Genomic DNA, 27,207 nt, shown 5'->3' with positions numbered 1-27,207 from the left:
TAAGAAAACGGCGAGTAGTCAGACGTATTTATAATCTTTGTGGCTTATAGATAGACGGGGCTGCGGTCTGACATGCAGCCGCAATCTTACTACATCTGTTGTTTGATAAACAGACTGTGACTTCCTGGCTCACGCACACACACACACACACACACACACACACACACACACACACACACACACACACACACACACACACACAAACACAAACACACACAAACACACACACACACTTGTCTGTTATCACATCCGCTGCATTGTATAAAGCAGGACACTGGAACAGAAACTATGTTCACTATGTACTATCAAATGTGTTGTCAATTTTAAAGAGGACCTATTATGCTCATTTCCAGGTGCATACTTGTATTTTGGGTTTCTACTAGAACATGTTTACATGCTTTAATGTTAAAATACACCTTTTCTCATACCGGCTGTGCTTTCTGTAAAAGAAGCAAAACGACGGTGGGGGCGGTGGGCAAGTAATGTAATCAGTATGTGTCCGACCACCGTGTAACACTGACTACCGCGACAAGCCTACTAGGCAGGTATTATGCAAATGTGTTACTTGGTGACATCACCACGTTGACAGAAGAAAAGGCGGGACTTCAAGCCGGGCGTTTCAGGCAGTTCAGGAGCAGTGTTTCTGTGAGTAACTCCCTTTGGCGTGGACTTTGGGCTTTGTATCTTGCAGATCTTTTACAGGCACAAAAAAACTATACAACACACTAAAGGAAATGGAAAAAGCAGAAAAGCATAAAGAGTCCTCTTTAAAACGCTGAATGACAGAAATACAGGTAGAAGTTAAAACGATAAAATCTAAAATATCTAGTAACTTTACTGACGAGTGTAAAATCAGTTAGTACGCCAGCTTGTCTGATGTGTTACGGCACAAAAAGGTTTCTGAGGGTTCAAATGTTTAATCCACATCTAGATGGCTGATTAAGAAACAACACAGTGTCTTTAATATGAGCTGCCAGACCAATAACTGGGGTTTCATCTTTGCAGTTCTGTCTGATTAATGTGAAGAAGACAAATAGGGACATCTAGTGGCGACTCATTCCAACTGTGCTCTTGTTGTCTGCACAGCGGCTGTTTTATGTTCTAAAAGAACAAGAAAGACAACAAAATATTCAACACACATTTTAAAGTGATCGACATTTGCCCCATTTTAATTGAGAGTATTGCTGCTGGTGGTCATCTATTCACAATATCAACACTGCCGCCAAAGGCAGGCTCACAGCTGCCGTTCAGAAATACAAGATTCATACCTGATACATCTCTGTTTAAGTCAAAACCAACAGCCTTATATTGCTGAGTATATGTACATATACAATATATCTTAAAGTGAGACTCATTGGAAGACGAAATTTCATTCTCGTTGGCATCCATAAAAAACAAAGTGTAAAAAGCAACCACGTGCAACCTTGAGATGAAAAACCTGCAGCTGGGTGACAAAGACAGATGTGCAGTTGCATCAAGGTGAATGCAGTATGTGTTGGTTTTAAAAGGTCTGACAATCACTTTTGAGTTTTCCAAGAAATATGAGATAATTAGCCGGCCAAACTTTTAGAAAGCATCTTTTTCTGTCCCCTGAATGGACGTTTCACAAGGCGAACGAGTTGCTTGAACAGCAGATGGGTGTGTGACAACAATGCAAAACAAATTGAGGTAAGAAAAGTCTTTAAATTGTGGCAACATAAACCAAACATACTACCTCATGTAGTGATCCGCACACTGGTGGGTATTTATTTGCATCCAAGGTCCAAACAAAGATGCATAACCTGATATAAGGCCCAGAAATCCTGCAGCCTTTGAGCAATTTAAAAAAAATAAGTTGTGTTTCAACCTTCAAGGACTCGATACCCGTCATGGCCTCCCCAGTTAAAATATTGTCACATAACTTGCACGTCACCAGCAGAAGACTGACTGAGGTGGCCCTGCTCTGCTCTTTATTAGCTGCAGCAGTCGTCAGTCAGCCCGCATGCACGAGTCAACACGGCGTACAAAATACTGCAAGTGAACACATTCAAAAGCAAAAGAAAAACAATCCAAATGTACACAAGTTGAAATACCATGCACGCCTCCGCTGAGGGGGAAAGGGACAATTTCATAAAGAAAAAAATTAGCAAATCAAATCAAAGAGAGCTTTAAAAGGATTTCTCTGATCAGTCCTCTCCGTCCCCTCAGCAGCAAAGCACTACAACGATTGTAAAGTTCACATTTTCATTAAAAAGTATCCCGGTGGTGTTTGGTGGAGAGGAAGGGTTTCATTTCCCCTCACAGGCTGGATCCTGGCCTCAAATTCAGGGTCGTCTTCGTCATCCCGTCTCCCGGATTCTCTCCCGAGACCTTCTGCCGTCAACTCTCACTGCGTCTAAAATACAAACGGTTGAGAGGAAGCACATCAACTTCTTATTTAAGACTTCAGATGGATAAAATGAATAAAAAAGCATACAGAACGATACCACAGAAACCCGATGAAACCCTCGCCGTAGTCTCAGTCTGTACCAACCTGTCCTCCTTGCTGGGGGGTGGCTGGCTGGCCGGGGGCCTGTCCCGTCTGTCCGTAGTACACAGCCTGCTGCCGGTAGTACTCGGCCCAGGCTGCGCTGTAGTCCGGCTGGCCCCCCGTCGTGGATGCTGCTCCTCCTGGAGCTGCAGCTGCTGTCCCGGGGGCAGAGCCGCCTGCCTGGCCTGGAGGGGGCAGGCGAAAGTTTTTTTTAAACTTGACCTCACTGTATAAAATGACCTGTGGTGACCTCTAGGATAATCACAGCCTCATGAAACTTTACAGCCACAAGCTAGAGACCTAGAGCATTCAGAGGATGGGAGGCTTTCCTATCTAGATTGACAATAAGGGGGTTTCTGAGCAGTTTATACAACAGAAGTGTTCGCCATCCAATCGCCAAAGAAATGCAATTCTTGCAGAAATCTTCCAAATGTCAAAAGTTTTTGATCCCAAATCACAGCATGGCTTTTTCTTTGGTGTTCCTCAAGGTCTTGGTGTCTTAATGTGATATTTTGGAGGGATTATTGATCATTTTTTATCAATTCTCCAGTGGTAAAAAATGGTTAAATTTAGCACCAAATCTGTGTAACAAATGGTATCAACCCAAAAATCGCTTCAACAACTTATGAAAAACTAAAACAACTTGACACACAGCGCTGAGCAGCATCTCAAATTAATCTTCAGGTTCCCAGCTTTCAGATGATGTACACCACTTCTATGTGACATCTACTGTTGACCTGCTATCTCCCCCTAAAGACCCCCTGGACCCCCCTAAAGAAGACTAAAACGGGTCTCTTGTGGGTCTCAGAGGGTTAATGTGACAGAATGTAGTCAAAACAGCCAGAATGCAGATTGTGGATCAAATCATTCCAGCACTAGTAAAAAAAAATATCAATCATTTGTTAATTAACAGCAGGTAAAGTTAGAGATGGTGTTGTTTTGCAGCCTCACCCATCTTCTTGTAGTACTCCTCCCAGGCCTTGGTGTAGTCCGGCTGGCACCCCGGCGTCTGAGCGGGCTGGGTCTGCTCCCCTGAAGGTTGGGCCCCTCCAGCCGGGTTAGCCGGGTACTGGGCTGGCACAGCCCCCGACGGCTGCTGGTAGCACTGAGCGTAGTAGGCCGCCCAGGCCGCGTTGGGGTCATTGGCTGCTGCCTTGCCTAGAAAAGACGCAGGGTGGAGGGGGTGAGGTCCTCATAGGGTGAGGGTGAGCCCCTGCTACTGGCCTGGAGACCGGGCTTGGAGACCAGGGGGGAAACAGAGACAGGGTTAGCCAGAGCTGCCAGACATCTTATTACAACATTTCCATCACTACTCCTGTTGACCTTCACAGATTTAGAAAAGGAAAATGTCATTAGGAGGGTCTACAGTAAAACCTAGAGCCCGGGGTGAGAGGACTGTCGGCGGGTTTTGAGCCAACAATCATAAAAATAAACACATTGATCCCTGAAAACCAGGAGAGGCAGTGAGGTCAAACGTGACTCACTGGGGTCATGGGGTGCCTGGGGCTGCCACTGCTGGAAGGTGTTGCTCCAGCCCTGGGGGGTGTACTGGTGAGGACCTGGAGGACCACCACTGAGGACAGAAGACATCATTAATCACCACTCAGGATCATCATGCCGACACCGTAAAGCTACACAAACAGCTGCACTTCAGCCGTAGCTACTCACTGTGGCGGTCCGGGCGCCCCAGGAGGTCCAGGGTTGTATGGGTTGGGGTTGTAGGGACCCATTGGACCAGCAGGACCTGGTCCACCTGGCCCCGGGCCCACAGGACACAGAGGACCCTGGAACACATGACGCAAATCACACATCAGAGGAAGAAGCAGAAAGAAAAAGAGTCCCGTCATGACGCGTCACTGAAGACAAGATAACGGTTAAGTGCCTCGATCTTCTCCTCGATGAGCTGCTTGGCGTGGTCGATCTGCTGCGGCGAGCCCCGGATGATGAAGAGCTTGAAGTTGGGGTCTCCGTTGGGGGGCGGCTGTCGAGAGATTTCCACAAAGGCCCCCGTCTGCTGGTTGATGGATTTGACGTTCTCGCCTCCCCGGCCGATCACGAGTCCACACTTGTGGGCGGGAATAGAGAAGGTCATTTCTCCTCCGGGGGGCCCCCAACCGCCTTGTCCCCCACCTCGGCCTCTGTTGCCTGCAGGCATGCCTGGAGGACCCGGGGGACCCTGTGGGTGGAGGACAAAGAGCCTCAGTACTATAACATAATACGTTGTTTTACTGCTTAGAAGCTAAAAATGTACGCTGCCATACATTAACCGTTATCCACGTATGATACTTTACTACATGTTAGTCAGTCTACGAGTGAACACAAGCATGTTTTAGAAGATGTGTGATAGAGAGTGATCCGTACCCCCTGTCCCTCCTCCCTGACCCTGATGCTCTGCAGCAGGTCGTTGATGATCTGGGCGGCGTGCTCGCAGCGGTCAGGCGGGCCGCTGACGTGGGCGACCTTATCTGGACCCGTCCCGTCATCTGGAAGACAGATTTAAATCTGCATGAAGATATATTTTTGGTATTAATTTAGGGACACTTGTAGTGCTGAGAATCAAACTCTCAAGACTCAAAACCTCACACAAGCCGAGGTGTGTAGGCTACCTGCTCCTCCTCAGCTCAACACACTCAAATAGTAAAACCACTTCCTGTTGGAACCCTATTTCATTGCATCTGGATGTGTAAATACATACAAGATTTTCGGAAAAGAAATAATCGACACAATTTCCAACATCATCCACAGAAAAAAAATCCCTGCGAGCCCGGAGATTAGTATCCTTGGTCTGATCCCAGAAGCGTCGGCCCTGAGAACTCATGAACGCAGGTTGATTAACCTTTGCCTGATACAAGCGAAATGTCTTATTGCGAGACATTGGAAACGTATTTGTTGTCCATCTTTCAACCTTTTCATTAAAGAACTTTCCTATTGCATTGAGACTGAAAAGCTTACATACACAATCAAACAAAAAAAGTTATACCTTTTATAAAATATGGGATTTATAGATTACATTTTTTGGAATCAAGACCTGTTAACGTAAGACTGTACTCCCTTTTTTGGGGGACAAACAGACATATATATATATATATATGTAAGCGGCCGTGCAATGCATTCTGGTAGCGTGGTGGCGCGATTCGAGAGACAGGGCGTCACGTAGGCCGCTCCTCATTTGGAAAAAGTTGAGGTCCAGGCTATTTTATGCAAATCACGAGCATCCAACAAACCGTTGTCGATCTAAAATAAAGACCTGTAGCAACTGCGTGGCTTATTTCTCACATAAAAAGAACGTATATTCATACTCCAGCCAAAAATGGACAACAGCGTCATTGCTCTGGTGTGTCGTGTCTTTCATTTTACATTTATTATTCTGTAAAAGACAAACGTAGGGGGACTACGAGTGTCATTTACTTTTTGGCTTGCTGTCATGTTGTCTTGACGCTGACGGGAACCTGAATGGGCTGTTCATGCAAAATAAATCAATATATTTGTATAAATGCAACCAGGATCATGAAAGTCATCCTACCTTGTTTGAACTGTATCCTAACTCCAGCATCATTCTGGATTTTCTTGATCATCTCTCCGTTGCGCCCGATGACCACACCGACCGAGTGTCTCGGCACAGGGATCTGAGTGGAAAACAGAAATAAAAAACTGCTTCAAAGACCACTAATCCCATTTTCTAATCTCGCTCCCCACACACACAGAAACTCACGTCCACGCCTCCTCCCATTCGGGAGCCGAAGTCATTTCTTTCACTGAAGCCTCCGTGGTCTCTCTCCCTCAGGATCTCCTGCACCATCTCCTGGGCTTGCTGAAAACATGAAACGTGATGATTACCTTTTACAACTCAGCACACACAGATTCATGTTGAACTTGATTTAAGAGGATTTCAGAAACGCACCTGGACTTTGTAGGGATCTCCGATAATGCGCAGGGGCTTGTCGACGTTGGGTCCCTGAGAGGCGTCCTGGATCAGGATCATCTTCACCCCGGCACGCTCCTGGAATATCGAACGATTAAAGATTACGGTTATGTGCATCTTCATGGTTTGACACTATCGAGCAGGGGGGCTCCAAACAGTTTCAGAGGAGGCTCAGTAATGCAAGTGAACAAATATTACTTATTGAAAGATGATCACAGAAAAGCCTCAATGTGTGTGACTTAGTTAGAGAGATAGTTCAGACCTGTTTTATGTATTTGGTGTAGTCTGACGTTATGTCAAACAGCAATATTAGGCTATCTTGGCTCAACTGTTGCTTGTCTAATGGATCAAATAAGATAATCATGATCCCATAGACATCCAGGAATTGAGTGAAACTAAGCAAGTAAAGATGGGGGGCTGAGGGTTGAGGCTTTGTGTGAGGGGAGGCCCACAGTCTCAGTCACTGAACTGCTATAGAGTATGAAAAAATCAATATTTTCCTGGCTCTACTTTTTCATTTATCAAACTAAAGACACCGCATTGCAAAAATGGCAAAAGAAAATTCTTGTTTGAGTTCAGTAAAACTATCTCCGAGTCCACATCCGTCAAGATAAGTACAGTCTCTAACATGCAACAGCAATAGAAATACATGCATATCCATGTATACCTGCAGCTGTTTGATAGTCTCTCCTCCCTTGCCAATGATAAGACCAGCTTTGCCAGCTGGAACCATCATCTCGTGCACCGTGCCGTTCTGCCCGTTGGTGGACTCGTGATAAGAGGACGGGGGGGTGCCTCTTCCTCGGGACACTATCTCCTCCAACAGCCTCTTGGCATTCCTAGCCGAGTGGAGAGATGACACTAGTTACTGCACATCCATCTCACAAAATCATGTAATTAAGATGGCTTGTAAGTGTCATTATACAGTATGTAAACCATTTAAAAAATGGCACAAAACAAAGTGCACCATCATTTAGAAAATGTTTGATTAGGCTAAACATTGCTTTGAAAAACATTTGATATATTCTAGCCCTGCCCTTGCTTCAGGTACCCAGAAGGGTTATTATAGTGAACTAAAACTGAACCTAAAATGAAAATAAGCAGTGAAAAATATTTTTAGTAAACTGAAACTAAATAAAAACCATATCCTTTAAGAAAAACTAAAGTGAAACTATATTTCCTGGTTAAAAATTTATAAAATTAAAATAAAAACGAAGGTAAATTCACTACAGTTTTAGTTTTTGTAAGCTGTAATATATCACTACATGAAGTTCCATCTTGACATTGAACCACAGAAACTGAACAGACTTGACCTTCCAGGAGACGGCGCTATGAGGCAACATTAAACATTAAACATTAAACATTAAACATAAACATTATGGCCATTCCTACACATTTCTACAACCATGTATTTTATATGTATATGTAGCTACATACTTCTATTACTTATTCCTAACCTACCCCAACAAAAACAAACTAAAACTACAGAAATATTTATTGTTATTAGCAAAAGGCTTATTTTACAATTCAATTCCAACGTGTATCGACATTTCTTTTTTGTTGATAAAACAAATATTGAAACCAGAAAAATTTAATAAAATAAAATAACATAAGAAATGATTAGTTATAGAAAAAAATGTGGTCATGATATATTATTAATAATTAAACTAACCGCATATCAAATATACTTTAACTACATAATAATAATAATAATAATAATAATAATAATAATAATAATAATAATGAGTAAATAAAAATATAAGATACATTCAAAGTAATGATTGAAATAAGAAAAATTATTAGAAAATAAAAAAACATAAAAAAATACATATTGAATAAAATTTTATAAATAATAAACACACATATTTAGGGCACATACACGTTTATAAATCTGATGCATCAGTAGCGATCATGGTTTGAAGAAATAATAACAGTAGAAAACAAAACTGCATACAATTTTATAAAAATGTAATAAAATAAAATGTCTGTATTCTGTAGGGGGGAACTACTGCAAAACTTAATATAAAAAAAATAAAACTAAACCTTTCTGAAAAAACTAAATTAAAACTAGCAAACTCACTCTGAAAACGAACTAAAATAAAATAAAAACTATTTGGAAATTCAAAACTATTACAGCCTTGGTACACAGTGCGACCCACTTCATCATAATAATAATTTTAGTAATAATAGTAATAATTTCTGATGCGTCCACATAAAACGACAATGAACCTGTTTCCATTCAGTCTGATACTTACTGTATGGAGTCTTGGGAACCAGTGAGAGAGACGCTCCTGTCTGGAAGGCCTCCGCTGTCTGGACACACACATACAGTACATACTTAACAACATATGAGTTCAAAAACTATAATAAGAATGTAAAACTGTGGATAACTGTTCAGGCTGGAAGTGCAGACCGTACCTGGAGCTATCTGAACCTTGCAAGCTGACTCCTGTTGAATCTTATTGATCTGTTCACCTCCGCGGCCGATAACTGGGGACGAAGAGAGAGAGTGTGTTGTTGGTAGGTCACATATCTGTCTCATATCGTAGAAACAAGAATGGCATCAATGTGTGCTAAAACAGAGCTGGGCTGCACTCACTGAGTCCCACCATGCTGTCTGGTACGCTGTAATCCTCTGTGCTGGTGGCGGGCCTGACATCATCATCAGCAAGCGAGGAGGACAAAAAAAGAGGAAACAAATCAAACAATATAGGAGACTTTCTAGTTGCATTTTCGCTTGTTTTTCTCCACAGCCATGATACAAACGGGCACATATTTTAACATAAATCTCACCTTTGTTGTGCAAGAGCAGCGAGCTGTTCACCAATAGCTGAGAAGGGACAGAAAAACAGAAAAAAGAGAGAGAAAACACAGAGCAAGGGAGAGGTTTTGGATTACTGATGGGCTGTGACACACAGACAAGGGTAACGGTGGCAAACTACTGGAAGTCTATATTAAATATTAGTGTCAACTGTGAGTTATAAATGTCACAAAGTAAACAGAGCATGAAGTAGCAGGATGAACTCACACAATGCATTGGCTGAATCCAAGTCACTCTGTGCAGCCAGCTTCTTGCTCTCCGGTTCATCTGTTAGGTGAGGAAATAACAGATAACTTCTGCACAGAAAACACCATCTGCATCTAAAGACATCATCAAGCGTGCAATATATATATAGAGGTAGTTAACATTTATATTTATGCATGTTACAGACGCTGACACACTGAGCGGCACAGTCTTACCTGCGTCCTCCAGCTGTCGTTTCTGTGCAGGGAACGGGAAGCCATCTGACGTGGTGTTGTTGTTCACGGGAGGACCGGCGTCACCTCCGATCTTAGCTGCAATCTGAAACACGAGCGTAAAATTCACCGTGAGTTAATTAATGAAAAACACTGATTGGACAACTGTGACCCTCAAGTGTTTGTTTTTTATTGGGTTTTTTTGCAGACATGGCAAAGGTCATCTTATCAAATGTAGAACATAACTCAGCGTCCGTGACATGAAATAAAAACAGAAAAAGGACCCACCCCACCACATGTTGGTCTCGATCACACAAAAGAAAAAAGAAAATATATATATATATATATATATAAAGAAAAAAAAAGAAGAAAAAAATTGTAATAAAATAAAATAAAAAGTAAATAAAGAAAAAAAAAAATAATAAAAGAGAAAAAAATTCTATGAAATCAAATAATGGATTTAGCTTAAAAAAAGGAAATAAAGGACTATCTGTATGTCTACCTACTTACCTGTCTGTCTGTCTATCTACTTACCTGTCTGTCTATCTACCTACCTACCTGTCTGTCTGTCTATCTACTTACCTGTCTGTCTGTCTACCTACTTACCTGTCTGTCTGTCTACCTACTTACCTGTCTGTCTGTCTACCTACTTACCTGTCTGTCTGTCTATCTACTTACCTGTCTGTCTGTCTACCTACCTACCTGTCTGTCTGTCTATCTACTTACCTGTCTGTCTGTCTACCTACTTACCTGTCTGTCTGTCTACCTACCTACCTGTCTGTCTGTCTATCTACTTACCTGTCTGTCTGTCTACCTACCTACCTGTCTGTCTGTCTATCTACTTACCTGTCTGTCTGTCTACCTACCTACCCGTATATCTCTCTCACCTACCTACCTGTCTGTCTGTCTGTCTGTCTACCTATCTATCTATCTACTTACCTGTCTGTCTGTCTACCTACCTACCCGTATATCTCTCTCACCTACCTACCTGTCTGTCTGTCTGTCTACCTATCTATCTATCTATCTACTTACCTGTCTGTCTGTCTACCTACCTACCCGTATATCTCTCTCACCTACCTACCTGTCTGTCTGTCTGTCTACCTATCTATCTATCTACTTACCTGTCTGTCTGTCTACCTACCTACCAGTATATCTCTCTCACCTACCTACCTGTCTGTCTGTCTACCTACCTTCCTGTCTGTCTATCTACCTACCTATCTATCTATCTATCTACCTACCTGTCTGTCTGTCCGTCTACCTACCTGTCCATCTACCTACCTGTCTGTTTGTCTACCTACCTACCTGTCTATCTCTCTCTCTCACTTACTTACCTGTTTGTCTGTCTGTCTGTCTGTCTGTCTGTCTGTCTGTCTGTCTACCTACCTGTCTGTCTGTCTACCTATCTGTCTGTCTGTCTGTCTGTCTGTCTGTCTGTCTACCTATCTGTCTGTCTGTCTGTCTACCTGTCTGTCTGTCTGTCTGTCTGTCTACCTATCTGTCTGTCTGTCTGTCTACCTGTCTGTCTGTCTGTCTGTCTACCTACCTGTCTGTCTGTCTGTCTGTCTGTCTACCTGTCTGTCTGTCTGTCTACCTACCTGTCTGTCTGTCTGTCTGTCTGTCTACCTGTCTGTCTGTCTGTCTACCTATCTGTCTGTCTGTCTGTCTGTCTACCTGTCTGTCTGTCTGTCTGTCTGTCTGTCTACCTATCTGTCTGTCTGTCTGTCTACCTGTCTGTCTGTCTGTCTGTCTACCTACCTGTCTGTCTGTCTGTCTGTCTGTCTACCTGTCTGTCTGTCTGTCTGTCTGTCTGTCTACCTACCTGTCTGTCTGTCTGTCTGTCTACCTGTCTGTCTGTCTGTCTGTCTACCTACCTGTCTGTCTGTCTACCTGTCTGTCTGTCTGTCTGTCTGTCTACCTACCTGTCTGTCTGTCTGTCTGTCTGTCTGTCTGTCTGTCTACCTACCTGTCTGTCTGTCTGTCTGTCTGTCTACCTGTCTGTCTGTCTGTCTGGCTGTCTGTCTGTCTACCTGTCTGTCTGTCTGTCTGTCTGTCTACCTATCTACCTGTCTACCTGTCTGTCTGTCTGTCTGTCTGTCTGTCTACCTACCTGTCTGTCTGTCTGTCTGTCTGTCTACCTGTCTGTCTGTCTGTCTGGCTGTCTGTCTGTCTACCTGTCTGTCTGTCTGTCTATCTGTCTGTCTGTCTGTCTGTCTGTCTGTCTACCTATCTACCTGTCTACCTGTCTGTAGGTCTGTCTGTCTGTCTGTCTACCTGTCTGTCTGTCTGTCTGTCTACCTACCTGTCTGTCTGTCTGTCTGTCTGTCTACCTGTCTGTCTGTCTGTCTGGCTGTCTGTCTGTCTACCTGTCTGTCTGTCTGTCTATCTGTCTGTCTGTCTGTCTGTCTGTCTGTCTACCTATCTACCTGTCTACCTGTCTGTAGGTCTGTCTGTCTGTCTGTCTACCTGTCTGTCTGTCTACCTGTCTGTCTGTCTGTCTGTCTGTCTGTCTGTCTGTCTGTCTACCTATCTACCTGTCTACCTGTCTGTCTGTCTGTCTGTCTGTCTGTCTACCTGTCTGTCTGTCTGTCTGTCTGTCTATCTATTATAACGTGTATATCTATATATAGTCTTTATAAGGAGACAGTATCTATTACATTGTGTTTTGGTTGTTATTATATAACAGTTTCATCAACCAGTTCACAGCTACTGTATTTAAACACATTCCGTTAGTGACGTCACAGCCACAGCTAACTACCGTTACAACCAGCAGCGACATGACGTCACTAACGAACAGAGCAACCGTTAACCGTTAACCGTTAACCGTTAATAACAGAGATCACAACATCAGAGAGTCAACACCGTTAGCCCTCAAGCTAACCGGTTAGCTAGCCTCCTGTCCCTGTCTGTCCCCGGTGTGTCTGTCCTCTGTCCCCGGGTGTCTCACCTGTCGGGCCCGCTGCACCGCGTCCATGAACGCGTCCTTCTTGATGCCTCCGGCTCCGGTACCGAGAGAGACAGCTGCCGGTCCACCGGGAGGAGGCACCGCGTTGTACTCCGACATGTTGACCGACTGACAGGCGAGCAGAGAGAACCGGGAGGAGCAGCAGAGGACCGGGGGACCGGGAAGGAACGGAAGGAACCGGAGACACTACGGCGGCCGGGAGGGTCAAGGTGCATTCGCGTTTCTTTAGTTCTCCATGTTGTCATGTTCTAATAACTGGGGGAAAAGTTAAAACTAATTACTGTTTGCTTTAATTTTATATTGTTTCATTTGGAGCATCATTTTCTGTAGGACTTTTATTTTATAAACAGTACATCTGGCATTGCGGAGGCTTTTATTTTATAAACAGTACATCTGGCATTGCGGAGGCTTTTATTTTGTATTAACGCACACAGGTGCATTGTAGTGATGGGAATTCCGTCTCTTTTTAGTGATCCAGATCATTTGGCTCAGCTCACCAAGAAGAGCCCTGATAGTTTGTTGATATCAGTGTTTACAGTTTTTCTCAATCGCTTTGGCTCATTATTCAAACAGTCTTAACAGTCTCTAAACTATAAGTGCAACCTTCACAACTGTTTGATGGGGCATCACAACTTTATTGCATGTTTGCAAAAGGTAGTAACTCAACCAAAACCCTTCATTCATGCTTCAAAACCCAGTTATTGTGTCAGGAAACTGGCCAACGCCACCAGATTAAGAAGTTGTTTTCTCATGGTGTAAGCCGTACTGCTCAAAATGTTAAAATGTTTTTTTTCCACCATGGCAGTCAACCCTGGAAATCTGTGTTTTGTTTACTTTTTGACTGCTCACTGTAATATACAAGAATGGCAGTTCTGTCTACAGTAGCTGAATGCTGTCATATATCACACTGAGCTTGTTTAGATTCACATTTCAACAGTAAGTCAAAGTTTACTGGGAACAGTCAATACTGTAGTAGCTACACAGAAAAAAAGGTTATGCGCATTTGTATGTATACAGTACATTTATTTGTGTACCATCGTGTTATTAACAGAAAATTCACCTTGGATCTTTCATGTAAAGTCATACAGTCAACAGAAATGTTGCCCCAAAATGACATAAAAAAAACCAACAACAACCCTGCAACAATGAACAAACCTTCGTTATTTCAGTTCAAAAACAAAAGATTGTACCTTCTCATCATAGATATTTATGGAATATACATGCATGTCTGACAGATTTTGATAATTGAATGGATTATTTTGCATGTGACGGCTCAAACGATGAAAGAATGTTTAGAAGTTGTGAAGAGGAAGACAGTTTTTCAACTCATCAGTTTTGATCAGCAAGATATGTGCAAGCGGTTATTGTGCTGACTCTTTTGCACGTGAGCCAAAACACGTGCAATTTGCTTAAATAAAAGAGAAATTCAAATCTGTTGTGAACAACAAACTAATTGTTCACAATTCAAGAATTGAGCCAAAGCGAATAGTAAGCGAATACCGTTCTACAGTTTCCACTCCAACGTTTTTATGACAAGCACAATACAGTAAACAGGGAAAAATATAATCTCTACATTTACATGATTACATAACATTCAATACAGCTAGTCTTATTACAGTTTATTATTTACCTTTAAAGGTCCCATATTGTAAAAAGTGAGATTTTCATATCTTTTATATTATAAAGCAGGTTTAAGTGCTATATTATTACTGTTAAACTATCAAAACGCTCAATATACGGAGAAATACACACGGCCCGTATTCAGAAACTGTGCGTTTGAAACAAGCCGTCAGGATTTCTGTCCATTTGTGATGTCACAAATATAAAATGCATAGATCATTACACGGTTTTAATCATAAACATTCTAAATGTGTCCCAGTTTATTTCCTGTTGGAGTGTATGTAAATAACATCAGCTGACAGGAAGTAAACATAGCCCCAAACTGTTGCCTAGCAACGCAATTCCATTGCAATTCCGTTGAAATGCACTAAAATGGAGCGTTTCAGACAGAAGGTAAATACAGGTATATTCAAGCAGACAGTATGAGGAAAATAAAGCTGTTTTTTTAACATTACAGTATGTAAACATGTTCTAGTAGACACACAAAATATAAGTATGAACCTGAAAATGAGCAAGATTTGGGTCCTTTAACATAAAATAAACAGTATTTATGCTTGTTAAAAGATCAGGAAATTTCCTGTTCATCAGACATCAGAAACTACTGGATTTGATCCATTTTCTTGACAGCCTGCTTGTGTGTGCAACACATCTGTTTTGCTTAAAAAGAGTGCCTGCGTTGGGTTTCTACAGTGTGGACCCCGCCAATGCGAACAGCGTCGAACTTCATTTTGTCTTTTTCTGGGAAAAACGTAGCCACTGGGTGATGATTGTCGTCTGTCAGGAGGCCTTCATCCATCTTCTCCACGTGACTGGCAGAGGCGCTCATGCTGTCGACCCCGGAGGTGACGTCAGAGTTCCCGAAGGTGACGTCAGAGTTCCCGACTCTGAGGCTCAGCCATTCAGCTACCCTGGCGTGGGCTCTGTGATTACAATATGTGCTCCCAACTTCTGAGTGAACATCTCCACTCACTGAAAACACAAGTTGAATGGTGTCATTCATAACAGCAATGCACATATGTGACATTTTAAGGTGAGACACCCCAGGTGAATAGGGTAACATAATTAACAAATAGATATCACCAGAAGAAGTGACGGACACGGATGGACTTTTATAGGTAAATATACACCATGATATAAAGTATCGGAACTTTGTATATTGTTTGTTCAGAGCACATGTCTAAACAATACAGACCAATTAGCAGCCAATGGCGGCTAAAAGTATCACTACAAATAATCTCAAACCAGTGCATGAAAAAACAATGTGTTTGCCTGGGGTCCCTAAAATTAATATTAAGAAATCCCTAGATTAAAGCTGCAGTAGTCAGTATATTTTTGGCATAGTTGGGCAACAATCCCATAATAACCTTTCAGCATATTGTAATTCAAACTATTACTACTAAAACTAGACTTCCGCACCTCCTCATGGCTCTGTTTTCAGGCTTTAAAAAATCTAACCCGTGATGGAAGACTTTGACCAATCACAGGTCATTCCAGAGAGAGAGAGCGTTCCTATTGGCTGTACTCTTCCTGGTGGGAGGTGCTTAGTATTTCCTCAACTTGATCTCGACGTGGCTGCCGGGTCACAAACTTTCTCATTTTCCAGCTAAACAGTACACTACAAGATGTTTCTGAGAACATCTGAGGAGAGAAATAGGCATTACAGTAACAGAATATTGATTCATATTTGATCAGCGCTGCCTAGTTTGACCGTTTGATCGGAGTTTGCGATTTGACTGAAAGCTGCTCAGAAACGGCAAGGCTCCAGCTCAACTCTGATTGGATGTTTTCCTCCGGTCTGGGAAACCTCAAAGATGCCATTAGGAGCACCTGAGGACACAGAGGAACATGATTGTCTCATGCACTACTGTCAGGATATAGTGACCATTTTATAAAAAATAACTTTTTCTTAATCACATTTGCTCCATTTCTACCCACTGTAGCTTTAATGGAGTAATATCAGACTCACTGCTTGGAATGAAGGCTCCATCGAAGCTAGCCGTCATCTTCATGGATGGCACCGTTGGTTCCTCGGGCTCTTGCGCTAAAGCTTTCAACATCCGGTCTATGAGCTCTTGCTCCCTCCTGTTCCACTCTTGCCAGGTCAGCGTCGGCTTCTGCTTTTTCCCCAGTTTGTTTTCAGCGCCGAAGTGGTGGCCCTTGTTTCGCGTTATCATATCAGTCATTTTCTGGAACACCTCCATGGCTGGAAAACCATAGCCAAAACGACTGCCGCTGAGAGTGTGGTACCTGTACCCACACTTTTCCACGAGCCGCTGTAGGGCTTTGCCTTCAGTGGTGATGTGCTCCTCAATGGACCTGTTGTTCAGCCAGTCTGCCCAGGTGAACAGCACCATGCAGTGTCTCCAGACTCTCTCGCCAAATGGCATCAAGAGCTCGAGCATCGCTCTGTACTCGTTCTCTGTAAAGGGTTTGGAAATGGGAACAACCAAGAGGAAAGCGTGAGGGCCCGGAGCACACATGGAGATGCTGCGCAAGACTTCACTCTTGAGCCGGTCGGATATCATCTCGTCTGCAAACCAGCCTGGTGTCTCAACGACTGAGATGTTTACGCCATACGCATTCCTTTCATGTTTCACACACACCGTGTTTCCTCGCTGACCCTGGAATTCCTAAATGACAAAACAAATCAAATGTTATCCTCCCAAAACCTAGAACCAATTCCTAAAATATTTCAGTTTAGGCAGTAGATATTGGGTTACCTTCTTCATCCAAGCGGAGTCAAATAGATCGTCAAAAAGGATCCTGTTTCCTACCATACTCTTCCCCGACTCTTTTCTGCCAACAAGTACAACCCTCATGTCAGTGATTGGTTGCCTCTCACCTGGAAAGAAATGTTTTTCATCAGTAATAGTAATAATAACTAAAACTAGAAAATTTCGCAAGAAATTTTGACCAGTGTGCCTGGTGCTTGGGGGATGGTGGGGGGTCTGAGGACCATAGTGAGGATATAAGAAGGGGGATGATATGCCCAATAAAGTCTCGTGACCCGTTTAAACTTTGATTCATTTTTCTACGTTAAAGTATGGCAACTGTGAATGGCCCTAAAGACGAGTGTATTTGAGGGTTTTTGAGCTCTCTTCAGGTCAATTTGCCATTCATTCCTATGGAGCAAATAAATCGCGCTTTCGCGCGATTTTTTGCGGGAGCTGCTACGCCAATCTCTTAGAAAAGTCCTCGCACACCATTCCCGATTATTCCGTCACTGGTTGCCATGGTGATTGGGGGGCCGTGAGGAGTGTTTAGTTTCCTGTTATCATACAGAAGAATTGAGGGCTTTTATTTTGAAAACTAGGTGAATACCTAGTTTCCTGTTATCATACAATGAGAGTTTGGGGCTTTTAATCACAGGTGTAATTAATAGCATTAATTATGGCCCTGATCCATTGAAGCCCTGGTTTAGAGCATGCTGGCTCACTGAAATCCATCCATCCATCCATCTGCAACCGCTTATCCCGTTAGGGGTCGCGGGGGGGCTAGAGCCGATCCCAGCCAACATCGGGCGAAGGCGGGGTACACCCTGGACAGGTCGCCAGTCCATCACAGGGCTGACACATAGAGACAGACAACCATTCACACTGACATTCACACCTACGGGCAATTTAGAGTCAACAATTAACCTAACCTGCATGTCTTTGGACTGTGGGAGGAAACCGGAGTACCCGGAGAAAACCCACGCTAACACGGGGAGAACATGCAAACTCCACACAGAAGGGCCTCAAGCCAGATTTGAACCTGCAACCCTCTAGCTGTGAGGCGCCAGTGCTAACCACTGCACCACCGTGCAGCCCTTGGCTCACTGAAATGGATACAGTAAATAGAATGTGTGTGTGTGTGTGTGTGTGTGTTAGTCAGCCTACTCTGATTGGCTAATGTGAATCAGCTGTGTAGCAGCAATCAAACGTTACCGTGGTGATTGGCCACTGCTTAGCACCCTCAATGAGGCAGTTTATAATGGGAGTTAACCAGAGACGTACATGTCATAAAAGTGCTTCTACGACAGAAACCGTGACTCCTATCACTTAGATTGTTCATGAGACCAGTTAGGAGTCTCTGATGAACAAATAGTGCGAAATTTGGGTGTGTAGTGTCAAATATGTGACCTCGGCGGCAGTTTCGAAAAGAAGTAACTTTTTTCTCTGATCCAAAAAATTCTGTGGAATTTAATATGGGCCCCTATGGGAGTAAGCCTGGAGTTGCTCTCACGTTCAGGCATGTGTCGCCAAATGTGTAAGTCCGACTGATTCCATAGCTACATGACTGTGACCGGCACAAAAATACCTACGTTTTGATGTATTAATTGTGTATGAGGAATGGACATTGTGGGCTAAGGAGCAATTTGTTCGGAAAATTTTCAAAGATTTTAAAGCTGTGCTCCAACTCTAGCTCTGATGTCACGTGCTCTAGCCCTTAACGACCCACGCAATACACACCCATTATAAAATCTGAAACAGTCTGAATATTTCACAAAACGTAAACTACGATTTTGTGAAAACCGTGCGAGCTATCAAAAAATGTCCATTTGGCCAAATAAAGTCCCAAGTCTCGTGACCCGTTTAAACTTCTAATCATGTTTCTACGTTAAAGTATGGCGACTCTGTATGGCCCCAAAGAGGAGTGCTTTTGAGCACTCTTCACGTTCATTTTCCATGCATTCCTATGGAGAAAAAAATCGCGCTTTTGCGCGATTCTTTCGGAAACCGCTGCGTGATTCTCTTTGTTGAGTCATAGCACACCATTCCCGATCATTCCGCACGTTTTGATGTACTTTTTGTACAGGTGCTGGCAACGCTGCGGGACGAGTAGCGTGCCGAAAAACACACACGGAAGAAACCAGAATAAGAAAAGAAGCCTGTCGGATTATAGACCAGTGTGCTTTGCACAAGGCTTTGCCTTGTGCTTTTAGGCACACTGGAATAAAGGTCTTATTGATAATTTAAAAAAAAATAATAAATCCACAAAGCTTTTACAAAGTTGCCGAATAAAAGTATGGCTTTTCCGGAAATAAATTATTATGACTTTTTTTACGGGTCCAGAATGAATGTTTTGTTTATCTCTGTGGAAGATATCTGATGTTTGGTTTCCACTTCTAACAAGACTTGTGAGACAATAGTAAAACCATGTTGGTATCTTTGGGTCGTTAAAAACAAAAAAATGTCTGAGATTGAAGGTTAGTACCTGGCAACGACTTGTTGTGAAGTGAATGCAATGGAACGGGGGAGGGAGAATGCGAAATCTAGTGGCTGAATGTTATCAATACCACCTTTAACCGTATGATAGTTGTTTGATTACCTCTAAACAACTCTTTTAGTATTCTTTCTTGTCTTTGGGCTGTCTGCCTGATCCTTTTCGCCACATTGCCTTCAGCCTCTTTCCTTGCCTCCATCTGCTCTGCACGGCCCAGGTCCGATTCATAATGAGGATCTTTGTTTCCTGCCCACATCTCTTCGATCTTCTCAAGGAGCTCCGTCACCTGCGTGTCATCGCAGCGGTTTGTGTTGTCCAGGACGTGATACATGTTCCCACACCTCTCCACAAGCCACTGCAGATCTTTCTCGCTCTCGATTCGCTCTTCCACAGTCTTCACTCCCAGCCAGTCACCTCTGGTGAACAGAACGACCGTGTGCTTCCAGACTTCATCCGTGAACAGGCTCATGTGCTCCCGGACCGCTCTCAGGTACGACGCGTTGAACGCGGATGACAGGCCGACCACGAGCAGCACTGCGTGGGGTCCCGGAGGGCACAGGTGCATGCTGTTTTCTATTTCAAGTTTATCCATCTCACACATGTCCTGAAGGGTGTTGTTGTAGTACCAGCCGGGAGAATCTACCACTGTGAGCTGCCTGCGTACCACCGTGTTGTGGCTTATTTCGCAGAACTCCGTTGTTCTTCTGTGAGAAACAGCAAATGCTTTTTTTCTCAGGATGGTGTTGCCCGCTGAGCTCTTGGCTGACCACTGTGCTCCAACCATCACTATTCTCAAATGTGTTGGGGGCGTTTTACCACCTATACAGAAAGTGGAACCAAGAAAATATTCAGGCTTGTGGTTTTGTAATAATCAAAATGGCAGATAAGAAGGTGTTTATGTGGAGTAAATCAGACATAAACAAAACATTTACAAAAAGTAAAGGCAAAAGTACTTTACTCAGTCTTTGAGGACGTGGATATGCCGTATCTCTACATTAATCATTTGTTAACCTTATTAAAGGTTTATTGTAGTTTGAAGAAAATTTGTTTAATTTAAAGGCACAGCGTGTAGGAGTACCCCCCCGCTTACTCCTCCCTTTCCAAGACTGCGGTAACGAGTGTAAAACTGTGATGATGCCGTTCGCCTCGTTCAAAGTCCATCCTTACCATAATAACACTACTTTAGGAGCAACGGAAGTCAGACGGCGGCTGGCGGTACCACGGTTTTGCACTCTGCGGCTCACGTTACCGCAGTTTCACAAGCGTGTCGGAGAACTACGGTGGCCTTCAGGTAACGTAAAAATGCTAAAGGCTCCCGGTAGAGCCAGTGTTTGGTTTGTCTGTTCTGGGCTGCGTGACGGATCAACATGGCAGATTCCATATAGAGGACCCACTCCTTATGTAAATCAAGCCCCCGGGAAGAGCGCTGTGTTTTTGATGCAAATGTTTGTAGTGACCAAACGGTGGAATTACAACTTCCGTGTCCGTCACGTGATGCCATTGGATATATTTTTTTTTTAGGTAAATCAGCTACCCAGTATGAACACTTGAATAGTCCTTATTTAAAATGCACTAATAGCCAGACCGAGGCTGGAGCGAGGGCTGGGAGGTAGGGTTAAACGAAACGCTATTGCGCCTGCTCTATGGGCCCAATGGATGGGGAAGATCGCCGGAAGATCCGGGTAATTTATCACTCGGAGGTCGAGCCATTTTGGCTTCATGCAGCACTGAGCAACTTTCATAAGATGGAACGGGGCCCCGCCTCCGATGCTGTATCCAGTTCTCTTTATACATCCATGACGTAGATATGAAGGGCTCATTCTAAGCTAACAAAAACACAACAATTCTGAGTTTCAGGTGATTACACACTAATAAAAACATAGTTGTGAATATTATATTAAATTTAGACCCCCCGAAATATTACAAACTGTACCTTTAAGTGTTTTTTGATTTTTTTTGAAAATTTGAGACTCACCTTCGATCAGGGCTTTGAGTTCTCTTCTTTTTGTCTGCACTTCAGCAAACCTCTTTGATGCTCTTTCAACCATTGTGGCCATTTTCTCTCTCAGAGCGTTCCCCTCAGCACTGTCAATAGAATAGTGACTGCCACCATTTTTTGCAACCAGTGCCTCTATTTTCTTGAAAAGCTTTATGACTTGAGTGCTATCCTCTCTGTTGCTGATGTTGAGAAGATGCTTTCGGTTTCCACATTGCTGAAGAAGGCGCTGAAGCGCTGGCCACTCACTGATTTCATATTCTAAACTTTTCTCACTAAATGGATAATCTACAGTAAACAGCACGATGGTGCGCTGAAACACTCCTTCGTGGAAGAGTTGCAGGTGCTCCTCTAGTGATTGTTTGAAGATCTCCGGAAATATTAAACCAACAGGAATGACTAGGAGAAAGGTGTGAGGCCCCGGGGGACACAGATGGACACTGTACTTGATTTCCATCTGATCCAGCTGTGGGGTGTTTTCTCGTGGGTAGTGCCACCACCAGCCTGGAGTATCAACCACAGTGACTTGTCTGCCATGTACCTCCTGCTGCCTCACGACACTCTCGGCAGTTCTTCTGTTTGTTTCAAAAACACTGTGACCCAGTATTATGTTGCCACTGGCACTCTTATTACTGGAACTACCGGTTAATTCTCTTCCACCTATCAACACAATCCTCAGCTCTGGGGGTTGGTGACTTTGCCCTGTAAGAGAAACAATATTCTTTACATAAGTGCATATATATATATATAACATTGTCCTTTCTGTAGAATCAACTGATTGATTGATTTGCCCGGAAATGTTATCACTATAATCATAAACATGATGACATTCCCTCTAGTGTGCACTTCTAGTGGAGAAAGCGTGATAGCGTTCCCTCTAGTATGCCCTTACAGTGGAGAAAACATGATAATGTTCCCTCTAGTGTGCACTTCCAGTCAAGAAAACATGATAATGTTCCCTCTAGTGTGCACTTCCAGTCAAGAAAACATGATAATGTTCCCTCTAGAGTGCCCTTCCAATGGAGAAAACTTGATAACCTTTCCTCTAGTGTGCCCTTCCAGTGGAGAAAACATGATAACGTTCCCTCAGGTATGCCCTTCCAGTGGAGAAAACATGATAACGTTCCCTCTTGTGTGCCCTTCCAGTGGAGAAAACATGATAATGTTCCCTCTAGTTTGCCTTTGCAGTGGAGAAAACATGATAACGTTCCCTCTAGTGTGCCTTTGCAGTGGAAAAAACATGATAACGTTCCCTCTGGTGTGCCTTTGCAGTGGAGAAAACATGATAACGTTCCCTCTAGTGTGCCTTTGCAGTGGAAAAAACATGATAACGTTCCCTCGGGTATGCCCTTCCAGTCGAGAAAACATGATAACGTTCCCTCTTGTGTGCCCTTCCAGTGGAGAAAACATGATAACGTTCCCTTTAGTTTGCCTTTGCAGTGGAGAAAACATGATAACGTTCCCTCTAGTGTGCCTTTGCAGTGGAAAAAACATGATAACGTTCCCTCGGGTATGCCCTTCCAGTCGAGAAAACATGATAACGTTCCCTCTTGTGTGCCCTTCCAGTGGAGAAAACATGATAACATTCCCCTTAGTTTGCCTTTGCAGTGGAGAAAACATGATAACGTTCCCTCTAGTGTGCCCTGCAGTGGAAAAAAAACATGATAACGTTCCCCCCTCTAATGTGCCCTTCCAGTGGAGAAAACATGATAACGTTCCTTTTAGTGTGCCCTTCCAGTGGAGAAAACATGATAACGTTCCCTCTAGTGTGCCCTTCCAGTGGAGAAAACATGATAACGTTCTCTCTAGTGTGCCCTTCCAGTGGAGAAAGAGTGATGAAGTGCCCTTTATAGGGTGGCCTTAAAATTGAGGAAACATGATGCAGTGCCCTATCGGGGGTTCCCAAAGTGGGGTTCGGAGCCCCCAAGGGGTCCGTCCGGAGGTTCCAGGGTGTCCCCAGTAGAAAGGGGAATAATTTATTTTCATTATAATTACATCCATAAGTAACAATATGTATGACATTGTTGTTGTAGGTTTCACACATGTTCTGCAATAATTATTAATATTTCATAAATATTATTAATTATATTAATTTATATTTTTGCGCCACTGCCCCTCAGACAGCCTGAATCCAGGACTGTTGTATTAGACTGTATTAGTTTTACTGAGGTAAGGTGTACCTACTAAACTGGTTACTGAGCATATGAATCAGAACAACAATGTCAACAGTATATCTTTATCCATAATAATATCCATAATACAAAGAAGGATGTCTGTGGTCAGGAAATCCTGCTATAACTAATTCTTAAATGCCAGCTTTTGCTGTAGTGACCTGATAATCCTTTCCACAGACTTACAGCAACATAGAAATGCTGTTAACTCAGAGAGAAATAGAACATTTGATCCTTTTAATAGATGAAGGAGTCAACTTACCAGAGGTGGAGACAGCATTCACATCAGCCATTGTTTCCATTGACCCTGTTGACTTCTCTACTGATGATAACAGGGCCAAATCAGTCCACACCAGATAAACCGTTTGTACTGTACATACAGTATAGGGAACTTGGTCTAGAATGAATGCTGTAAGAACAGGAAACACAAATCACAGCACATGATACAACTACACCCCCTTCCCCCCCCCCCCCATGTTTATGCCTCGAGGAATACCAAGCATAGTTTAAGAATAGGTGTGGCGTGATACTTTGGACTTGCCTTTATAACCGTTTTTGAAGAGTTTTGAAGGTGGTGCTTGGTGAAAAGTATGTAACTGAATGAAATACAGATATGACACTATTAAATCATTGTAATCTTTCATTTAACAGGAATAAATAATTAATAAGAACTCCTCAATTTTTTGTAAGCTGACCATTTGTGAGTTCTCTTTTAGTTACCACACTCTTCCTCTTACCAGGTTAATGTGTCACTTTGGTGGTGCACGGTCCCTCCCATCCATGAACATCAGAGATTGACAGTGGACATTTTTGTGGTTACTGATACTGACTGATGTCAATGTTGTTGATGACCATGTGGTCCCGCTGCCAGTCACTTAAAACAGCCACAAAATGTTATACAGTTGGATGGAGGCAGCAGTTATTGTGTGTTCATGTATAAGGATAATCATTTTAAAGCCATACTGTAAAACACTTTGAGCTGCATTTTATGTATGAAAGATGTGATACAAAACAACAACACAACAGAAATAAAATATCATATGAGACAAAGAGATGAATATGTGAAACTATGTGAGTTTGTAACTTTTACGTGGTTAATATTAAAGGTCCCATATTGTGCTCATTTTCAGGTGCAAACTTGTATTTTATGCTTCTACTAGAATATGTTTACATGATTAAATGTTCAAAAACACTTTATCTTCCTCATACTCTCTCCCTGAATATGCTTGTATTTACCCTCCGTCTGAAATGCACCGTTTTAGTGCATTCAATGGAATTACGTTGCTAGACAACAGTTGGGTCCATGTTTACTTCCTGTCAGCTGATGTCATTCACACTGGCTTCATCTGGAATTGCATACTATACACTACATACCCAATATGTGTATTATCATTCACAAGAAACAGTAGTATCTAAACAAGATAAAATCATATAAATACAAGATAAAGTCATATAAATACAAGATAAAATCATATAAATACAAGATAAAATCATATAAATACAAGATAAAGTCATAAATACAATATAAAGTCATAAATACAATATAAAATCATATAAATACAAGATAAAGTCATTTGAATACAATATAAAATCATATGAATACAAGATTAAGTCATATAAATACAAGATAAAATCATATAAATACAATATAAAATATAAATACAATATAAAATCATATAAACACGATGAAATCATGTAAATACAAGATAAAATCATATAAATACATTATGAACTCATGTAAATATATGATAAAGTCATATAAATGCAATATAAAATCATATAAATACAATATAAAATCATATAAATACAAGATAAAATATAAATACAAGATAAAGTCATGAATGCAAGATAAAATAATTTAAGTACAATATAAATCTTATAAATACAGGATAAAATCCTATAAATACATTAATATAAAAATACAAGATAAAGTCATATAAATACAATATAAAATCATATAAAGACAAGATAAAGTCATATACATACAGGATAAAATCATAAATATACAAGATAATATCATATAAATACAAGATAATATCATATAAATACAAAATAAAATCATAAATACAAAATAAAATCATATAAATACAAGATAAAATCATATAAATATACAAGATAAAATCATATAAATATACAATATAAAATCATATAAATACATTATAAAGACATATAAATACAAGATAAAATCATATAAATACAGGATAAAATCATATAAATACAAGATAATATCATATAAATACAAGATAAAGTCATATAAATATACAAGATAAAATCACATAAATATATAAGATAAAATCATATAAATACAAGATATAGTTATATGACTACCAGATAAAATCATATAAATACAGATTAAAATCATATAAATATAACATAGAGTCATATAAATGCAAGATAAAATCATATAAATATAACATAAAGTTATATAAATACAAGATAAAATCATAACAATACAATATAAAATCATATAAATAGAAGATAAAATCATATAAATATAACATAATATCATATAAATACAACATATAGTTATATGACTACAAGATAAAGTCATATAAATACAAGATACAATCATATAAATACAATATAAAATCATATAAATAGTTATAACAATGCCCCACCAGTTAAGATAAAGCCATAATATAAAACAAAATAAATGAAATGTATTTCCTTGTCAATATCACTAGAAGTGAGAGTGTAATGCTTGGCGCAGCCAGCTGGGGGAGCTGTCACTTTTTCCTCTCCATTAAATAAGATGCCCCTAATACACCACCACCCCGCCATCTTTGTTATGGGCACACTACGTCACGCCATGACGTAGGGCATTTCCTCCCCCTGTGATTGGTGGAATCCGGTCGTGTGAAAGGTCACGTATATTTTGGCGCTCTTCATTCTACGAGCAGTCTGGCGCGTTTTTGAAAAAGAGCAACTAGACGACAAGGAAACATGTATTATGGATTATTTATACTCCGAATAATCTGGGAAATATCTGTGTAACTTGTCCGCGGTGGACATGTTGGACATGTTGGACATGTTGGACACATTGGGACTAGTAGAGAGACTTCTGGAGCAGCTTCTAGAGGAGTCTGCTAGCTTGTTGTTGTTCAGTGAGATGTAGTTTATAGTTTATATGGAGACACTCAGCTGTCCGACTCACACTGTGAACTATACCTGTTACTCACACACACTAACACAGACACACAGAGACGGGGAAGTGAATACAACAAGACGAGAAGAAGGTCTCTGAAGTAGCAGCAAGTTCTTATCGGTGAGTTTTCCTCTACTTTAGTTCTTCTACTGTCATTAGACACAAAGACTAACAGCTAACTGCTGTTACAGGACACCATGACAGGAGGAATAGTAGTAGTAGTTATACAGTCTATATCTGCTGTAAATAAACATGTTTATACTGACTCTGCTTCACCACAACGCTTACCTTCCTGACTAGTATGGTATTAATACTACTCTTTGTGTTGTACAGGACTGTTTACAGTGTCACACAATGTGGCTGCTGGTTTTAAAATATAGTTAATGGATTAATTAATTAATTAATTAATTAATGGATTTTGTATTGTTAAGTACATAATA

The 27,207-nt window shown here is 41.7% G+C and overlaps 3 protein-coding genes across 7 annotated transcripts in view; 1 reads left to right on the top strand and 2 right to left on the bottom strand.

The window, feature by feature from the left end:
- Nucleotides 1-1,140: 1,140 nt before the first annotated feature.
- LOC119501160 (far upstream element-binding protein 2-like) lies at nt 1,141-26,887 on the bottom strand. Of its 4 annotated transcripts, none has more exons than XM_037791308.1 (19): nt 26,806-26,887; nt 12,613-12,839; nt 9,672-9,774; nt 9,460-9,519; nt 9,225-9,261; nt 9,031-9,104; nt 8,850-8,921; nt 8,687-8,744; nt 7,099-7,270; nt 6,411-6,509; nt 6,222-6,320; nt 6,033-6,135; nt 4,871-4,992; nt 4,392-4,685; nt 4,178-4,293; nt 3,994-4,082; nt 3,461-3,667; nt 2,513-2,694; nt 1,141-2,374 (listed from the first exon to the last, which is right to left on the bottom strand). In XM_037791308.1, exons 2-19 carry the CDS (start codon nt 12,727-12,729, stop codon nt 2,366-2,368), a joined length of 2,013 nt encoding a protein of 670 aa, XP_037647236.1. In that variant the 5' UTR covers nt 12,730-12,839; nt 26,806-26,887; the 3' UTR covers nt 1,141-2,365. The 4 variants fall into 4 exon arrangements, with proteins under 4 accessions (XP_037647236.1, XP_037647238.1, XP_037647239.1 ...); XM_037791310.1 differs by having other exon boundaries at nt 9,031-9,083; XM_037791311.1 differs by lacking the exons at nt 1,141-2,374; nt 2,513-2,694 and having other exon boundaries at nt 3,523-3,754.
- atad5a (ATPase family AAA domain containing 5a) overlaps nt 12,780-27,207 on the top strand; it is a 28,943-nt gene continuing 14,515 nt past the window's right edge. The window contains 2 exon segments of the mRNA XM_037791305.1: nt 12,780-12,839; nt 26,806-26,887. The gene's annotated coding sequence lies outside the window, so the exon portion shown is untranslated.
- LOC119501159 (GTPase IMAP family member 8-like) lies at nt 14,714-24,090 on the bottom strand. 2 transcript variants are annotated; one of them, XM_037791307.1, is made up of 6 exons: nt 23,885-24,090; nt 21,431-22,153; nt 19,561-20,274; nt 16,971-17,092; nt 16,217-16,880; nt 14,714-15,219 (listed from the first exon to the last, which is right to left on the bottom strand). In XM_037791307.1, exons 1-6 carry the CDS (start codon nt 23,922-23,924, stop codon nt 14,909-14,911), a joined length of 2,574 nt encoding a protein of 857 aa, XP_037647235.1. In that variant the 5' UTR covers nt 23,925-24,090; the 3' UTR covers nt 14,714-14,908. The 2 variants fall into 2 exon arrangements, with proteins under 2 accessions (XP_037647235.1, XP_037647234.1); XM_037791306.1 differs by lacking the exon at nt 23,885-24,090 and having other exon boundaries at nt 21,431-23,191.

Source organism: Sebastes umbrosus, chromosome 14 (genome assembly GCF_015220745.1).
Source record: "Sebastes umbrosus isolate fSebUmb1 chromosome 14, fSebUmb1.pri, whole genome shotgun sequence".
Classification (NCBI taxonomy): domain Eukaryota; kingdom Metazoa; phylum Chordata; class Actinopteri; order Perciformes; family Sebastidae; genus Sebastes; species Sebastes umbrosus.
The sequence above is the reverse complement of the archived record's forward strand: the minus strand, read 5'-3'. Positions and strand labels throughout refer to the sequence as shown.